This window comes from Alligator sinensis, unplaced genomic scaffold, assembly GCF_000455745.1.
Source record: "Alligator sinensis unplaced genomic scaffold, ASM45574v1 scaffold505_1, whole genome shotgun sequence".
Lineage (NCBI taxonomy): Eukaryota > Metazoa > Chordata > Crocodylia > Alligatoridae > Alligator > Alligator sinensis.
The window spans coordinates 900,573-906,824 of record NW_005841940.1 but is presented as its reverse complement, the minus strand read 5'-3'; the positions used below and the strand labels follow the sequence as shown (position 1 = coordinate 906,824).

Sequence of the window (6,252 nt, the reverse complement as noted above, 5' to 3'; positions counted from 1 at the left end):
GATGTCACCCGCTCCTGCGAACCTGAGGTGTAAACAGCTAACGTCACACCGGGGCTGGGCCAGGCGCATCGCCCGGCTCCGCCCACCAGTCGTCCCCCTCCCCCCCCCCGGGGAAAGCCCGCCCCGCCTGGCTCGGAGCTGCAGATCTCTTGTCAGCACCTGGGAGCCCCTCTGCTGCATCTCAATCTCAGACTGGAGCAGCAGTAATGGGTGTGAGCACTGGCGTGTCCGGAGAAGCTGTTTTGTAGGCAGTGCTCCAGCAGCTACAGCACAGACTGTGGCCTGTGCCCCCGGCTCCATCCATCAGCCTGCCCCGTTCCCAGGACAGCCCACACTCGTCCCTCTGCACTGCCTTTGCCCATAGCTCCCCTATCCCAAGGCAGGAGGGGGGATGCTGGCCTTCCCCCAGCCATCCTAGTCTTCCTTGCCTTGGCTGCATCTCGGTAAGAACAAAGCAGGCCATGCGTTTCCTTTTGGAGGGCTTTTATTCAAAGCCATCAGTTCCCTTAGGTCTGGGGAGTACTCTTGCAGGGTAGGGGCAATAACCAACCCTTCAGCACCACGCTACGTGATGGCTGCGGTGCCGGCGGCGCTGCCTTTTTGTTGGAATAAACCTACCTGCCAGGGCTTTCCCACTGCTTCTCTTCCCCACGGCCAGCCTGGGCTCTGCACCTCCAAAGTCCCCGTGCAAAGCCGTGCCCTACTGCAGTGACCCCTGCTTCCTGCCCCTTCCTAAGCCCCCCCGTCGCTTCCAACACATCAAATGTGGACTTTGCTACAGAACCTCAAGGCAGGGATGTCTGCAGCAGAGGGGTCTGAGACCCTTTGGGAAATGGTGGGATTTGGTCATACCCGGAGTAGAGTGGTTTGAGAGAGAGTCCCCTTTGTGTGGAGCTGGCCCAGCCAGGCAGTGGAAGCACCAGTCCTCCTGGTGTGCCCTTTACTGCTCCCCGGTGGCCATTTGAAATGGGGCCTAAGGGTGGCGAGCCCTGTGAATAATACTTCTCAAGGTTATTTATACAAGCCGATGGCTGGCAAAAAAAATTGAGACTCCAGTGCCCTGAGCTGCTGTCCTTTTCCACCTTTGTCAGGGCTGTGGAAGGAGAGATGGATGGTGGAGCTATAGCACGACAAGACTTAACCATCTGCAGTTCCCTTGTGAATTCCTCTTGCCTTCCCTTTCCCATCATATCACAGTTCGGTCTTCAGGGAGTGCTGTTCAGTAGCTGGCTGGAAAGGGGTGGGGGAGGCAGCTCCCTCCGCAAAGGCCTCCTATCTGTGTTAGGAAGATTGAGGGAGGAGGGAATAAAACAGAGCAAGAAAGAGGGAGGGTTCCTGAGAGGGCAGAAGATGGAGCTATTGATCATCTTGCTCATTTCTGTTCAGAGCGCCTCGACTTTTCTCTATATTGAACTGTAGAGATGCATGGAGTTACTGGGTGGCCCTTCAAATACCACTCTGTAGAACAAGAAGACACCCAGGTTTCAGCCTCACCTCTGCTCTCTGTCTGAGTTGCGTCTTTGATTACTGCCTTTGAGTGCCAGCAGCAGTAGAAGTGCAGGGGGGAGACCACACTCTCCTTGCGGGGGAGCAGCTGTAGCAACACCTAAGAGGAAGTGTGAGAGCTTGTCCGTCTGAAGGTCGCTCAAGGTCCCCAGTTCTGAGTCTGAAACTCTTTCCTGCCTCATTTACTAGGCACATCACTTTAAAATAACTGGTTTATGCTGATCTGTTTTTCCCCCTTAACAGCCACCACTTCCACAGCAGTTCAAGTCCCTACAGATGGAGCTGAGGTCGCTCAGGAGCTAGACCAGGTGTTTGAATCTGCTGATACTTTGCCATCACGCAGCGAGGCAGCTGCTGTACAGCCTGTCATTGGGATCAGTCAGAGAGTCCGGATGAAGTCCAAGGAGAAGAAGGACCTGGGGACCCTAGGTGTGTATGACTGCCTTCAACCACCCTCTGGCTCCCAGGGTACCACCACCAAGACCCACAGAATGCTGCCTCTAGAGGCTAAAGTGCTGCCTTGTTCCTCACTTTGCCTGTTCTTGTCTTCCCCCTTCCCCCAACAGGCTACGTACTGGGGATCATCATGATGGTGATAATCATTTCAATTGGAGCTGGCATTGTCCTGGGCTACATCTACAAAAAGTGAGTGACTCCTCAGCTCCCAGGAGCTTGTGTGGGTTGTCACTTGTGGCACCGGTCAAAACTCCAAAGGAGCACATTTAAATAACTAGGGACTGAGCCAGGTATTGCCCCCATGTCAGAGAACGCCATGCCTGAGACACTACCACTGTGCTTCATAGTGTCCAGTGGCGTCGTTACCACTTCCACAGTGAAATTTTTCTGTAGCCTAGGAAATCTCACTGCCATGCTTATGCTGCGGTTGCTAGGCACAGTGCCTGGGGGTGGGGAAAGGGGCCTCCTGCTGCCTGCGCTTCCTCATTATGGGCCTGTCATTGCAATTCCCATGGCACTTGATCCTGGGAGCTACAGCTACTCGGGACCTAGCAGGATGAGGTCTTCAGCCGGATAATTGAGTGGCTGCCTAACTACTAGAGCTGTAGCTCAGCCTCTGTGCTATCTTCAGAGAACAGAAGTGCTTCATACAGATCTCAGGCGTCCTCAGCCTGTCAGGGATGGCCTAAGCCTGGGATGCTTGAATCTGTCTAGATATACTAGAGCAGCAGGGAGGGATTATCCCCTCTGCACAATGCCCTTTACCCAAGCAGTCAGCTCTAGCCAACTGCATGTTCCTAGGAGCCCAGCTCCTGCCCTGTAGTGTTCCCCTCACTGCTTGGAGGTTGTGGGCTCTCAGGTAAGGGCTGGAGTCTCTCTAGGTCCAGGCAGCCACACTCCTGCTCAGCTCTCTGCCACCACCATTGGACCAGAACAGGTGGCCAGGGGCTAAGGAGAAGCTTCATCTCACTAGTGCTCACAGAGCTCCCAGGTCCATCAGTGTGCTATGGGGTAGTTTTTTCACTCTGCTATGTGTTCACTGACACCAGTGAAGGCTGGACCTTTCAGTGGCACAGTCATTACTGCAGGTCTCGGCCTCTCTATTAGTCTGGGTTACAGAAACAGACTCTTCAAGGGACTGTCAGTCAGCCCACGCTGTATTCCAGAGAGCAGGGAAATCCTCGGGGAAGAGCTTGTAGGAAACGCCAGAGCAGCATAACCAGTGTAACTGAAGGAGCTGGAGTAAAGACAGGGAAGGGCATTGGGTTGCATGGAGGCTCCCACCAGAGTTTGCTGGAGCTTGCCTTGTGCTCACTGTTGTGCAGATCGCCTCACACTTGACCACAGTCCAGCAGAAGAAGCCCGTTCCCAAGCTAGGACACATCCTTTAAGTAACAGATTTGGAGAGCAGGAGTGCAGGGAAGGGGTTACCATAGGCTGCAGCACACGAATCTTTCCCACTGAGGTTGATTCAAGGCAGCACTGAGCTCTAAGGGAGATGCTGCCAGGGTGGTGACCAGAACCTCAGGCCCCCTCCACCCTGTCAGCTCTTCAGGCTGGGAGGCAACTCCACTGCAGCAACACAGGAGGGCTGGTCTCACATCCCCACTGCTACTACTGCAGGAAGAAGCCTGGGCAGAGCAGGGAGCTTGCCTACTACCTGGCTCTGGTGCTGCCAAGATCAGAGCCTGGTGTAATGGCAGGGGCTGAAGGGAAGCCCAGCTCATCTACATTCACTGCAAAAGCTTGTGGGGGTTACAACAGCAGCACCCTCCTCTCTGCTGCACCTCCTTGTGCCCTGACTGGCTCTCAGTCTCCTTTACTTCCTGTGCAGGGGGAGAGATCGGAAGGCACAGCAGGAACAGAAAGCTCAGGAGCGGGAAATGCAGCGCATCACGCTGCCACTCTCTGCTTTCACCAACCCCGTGTGTGAGCTGGTGGACGAGAAGACAATTGAGGTACACACCAACCAGACACCTGTGGAGGAGACGCAGGATGGCAATGCGCCCCTCATGGGCCAGGCAGGCACTCCTGGGGCCTGAGCAGCCAGGCCACAGTGACACAGGTTGGACCTACCACAGTTCCAGCCCCTGGGCTCCCACTTGGGGACATGGGACCTGTTTGTGTTTTGTTTTATTTTTGGTGAATGCCAGGGATAGACGGGACTTGCAGATGCAGCACAGCAGGGGCTGGGGAAGCACCAGCTGGCTTCTGATAGCTCCATTCCTTTCTCTTTGGAGTGAGAGGCCAGGCCTGCCATGGGCCCCAGATTCCATTACCCCTGCATGGTCTTGGCTTCCTCTTCACTGTTCCTGTCCTGTAGGGAACGGTGCACGCTGTTACTTACATTTAAGCCTGGAATCCTAAGGGGGAAACCTTTGCCCTGACTCAGAGATGATGGAGACTTGGAATAAAGCGGTTCCCTCTCATGGGTGGGAGCTGGGACGAGGCCTTCCCCTGTCCTGTGGTTGGGTCTCCCCCACCTTGGGAGAGCTAGAGGTCATTTGAACAGGCAGCAGTTAAACAGAAGGTGACAGCTTGACTGGCAGCAGAAGGCATTTGGGCCTAGGGTAGTACTTAGCTCCAGTAGCTTTCTGGGAACAGATTTCCCCACGCTACTCAAAACAAATCAAGGTCTTCCAGGGCCAAGGACATGTTCTCACTCTCCTGTGCTGGTTCTCCCAATACTCAAGAGTCCATATGGGCTGTCTGCTGGGACTCCTGCCAAAGCACTTAGATCAAGCAAGCCAAAAGACAGGAGCAGTGCAAGCAGAAACCACGCTAAGCCCTGGGTGCCTGTACCTGTTTCTGAATTCCTGTCAGATTTTCCAAGGGCTGTTTCCTGACGGTGCCGAAGCCAGCTGCAGTGTGAGCTCGGCAGGAAAGCAAGGACCAGCACAGCAAGCACTCAGCAAACCTGCTTGCAAGCAGAGCACAACACAGTAGCTTTGTTGCAGGATTGGCAACCTGGGCTCTGGCTCCTGTACCCAGCCTCCCACATCTATGCAGCAAAAGCTGACAGGCAGGTTGATAGGGTAGCAATTCCCCTATCTCCTTTAATGGCCAAAGGCCTTTGGTTTCTGGGAGTTGAGGGGGTAGTTAGGTGATAAACTCCCCTGAACACCTACAAAGAGCTAAGCAGAGCTGCAGCCATTGCCAGCCTACAGGGTTCAAGCCATCGTAAGCTCTCCTAGCCATCTGCGTGACAACTGAGGGTAGAAGAAACGCAGCATGTAACAGCAAAGGTTTTAGTGTCAACATTTATTTCAAAGAGGGAAAAATACTGAAGCTTGGTTATTTGTACTGCCTCTGAATACCATTTCTTTGTAAATGTTTTAAATACCTCATGAGTACAAGATGGGGCAGATTGTGCCACCTTGTATTAAAGCTTAACAGAGAATGAAAGGCAGCGTGAACTGTAGTGCCTGAACTTGCTGATAAGCAGTGATGCCGTGACTGAGGGGCACAAGGAAGAGCAGCTGGGTGTTCTTTAGGGGGCGATCTGCACCACCTGGCCAGCTGTGAGGCCTGCAGCCCTGTGCCAGCCAGCAGCAGACTAGTTTGCTGGTTGGTCCTTTCATGGCTGCTCTTCCCCAGCGGGGCCAATGCAAAGGAGCCAGCCCAGCCCTAAGCAGAACCCAGCCCTTGGGGGAAGCAGTCCTTTGGGAAGGTGACACTGTGGATGCTGGCACAGTCCCATTTTAGAAGAGCCATGTTCCTGAAAAGTAGCTGCCTGCAGCTTGAGCCCAGGCCAAGGGTGGTGACTAAGCAGGTTAGCTCCAAGAGAGATGACTTCATCCCTCCTTGTCCTTTCTTCGTCTGATGCGAGGGATTCTGTTTTACTGCTGCTCAGGGTCAAGCCCAGGCCTCTGGCTCTGTGCTTAGAGAAGCTGATGCAGGCACTGAACAAGTCAGGAGGCTACAGTGGAAGAGAGCAGGACCCAGCAGCAGAGCCAGCTTCACAGCTGTTATAGCCACACTTGGATTTTGATCTCCCTCTAGAGAGCACTTTCCAGCTGTACATCTCAAGATGCAGGAGCACTGGGTGTCATTAGCCCCTTTTACAGTAACGTACCAAGGGTTGCTCAGAAGCCCATCCCAGCTCATAGGCAGCACTGTGCTGGGCAGGCTTCAGAGAAGCCGTCTTCACTTTGGTCTGTTCCACTGGACACGGGAATTTTGAGGTCAGGGTATTGCTCAGGCCAGGCACAAGGGCGCCCAGCTTTCTCCATGCCTTTTTCTCAAGTACCTTCTCAAATAGCAGGATTTCCCGGGCATGTCTGCCCTGCT

General features: G+C 54.2%; 1 protein-coding gene across 3 annotated transcripts in view; it reads left to right on the top strand.

Annotated features, from left to right (window-relative positions):
* Positions 1-115: 115 nt before the first annotated feature.
* PIK3IP1 (phosphoinositide-3-kinase interacting protein 1) overlaps positions 116-6,252 on the top strand; it is a 14,397-nt gene continuing 8,260 nt past the window's right edge. For 2 of the 3 annotated variants that reach the window (XM_025199317.1, XM_025199318.1), the window contains exons 1-3: positions 116-1,935; positions 2,073-2,151; positions 3,797-3,920. In XM_025199317.1, coding sequence (XP_025055102.1) covers positions 1,722-1,935; positions 2,073-2,151; positions 3,797-3,920 — 417 coding nt within the window. In that variant the 5' untranslated portion in view covers positions 116-1,721. Of the gene's footprint in view, positions 1,936-2,072; positions 2,152-3,796; positions 5,368-6,252 lie in introns of those variants that run through there. The other variant, XM_006019850.3, reaches the window with a different exon arrangement.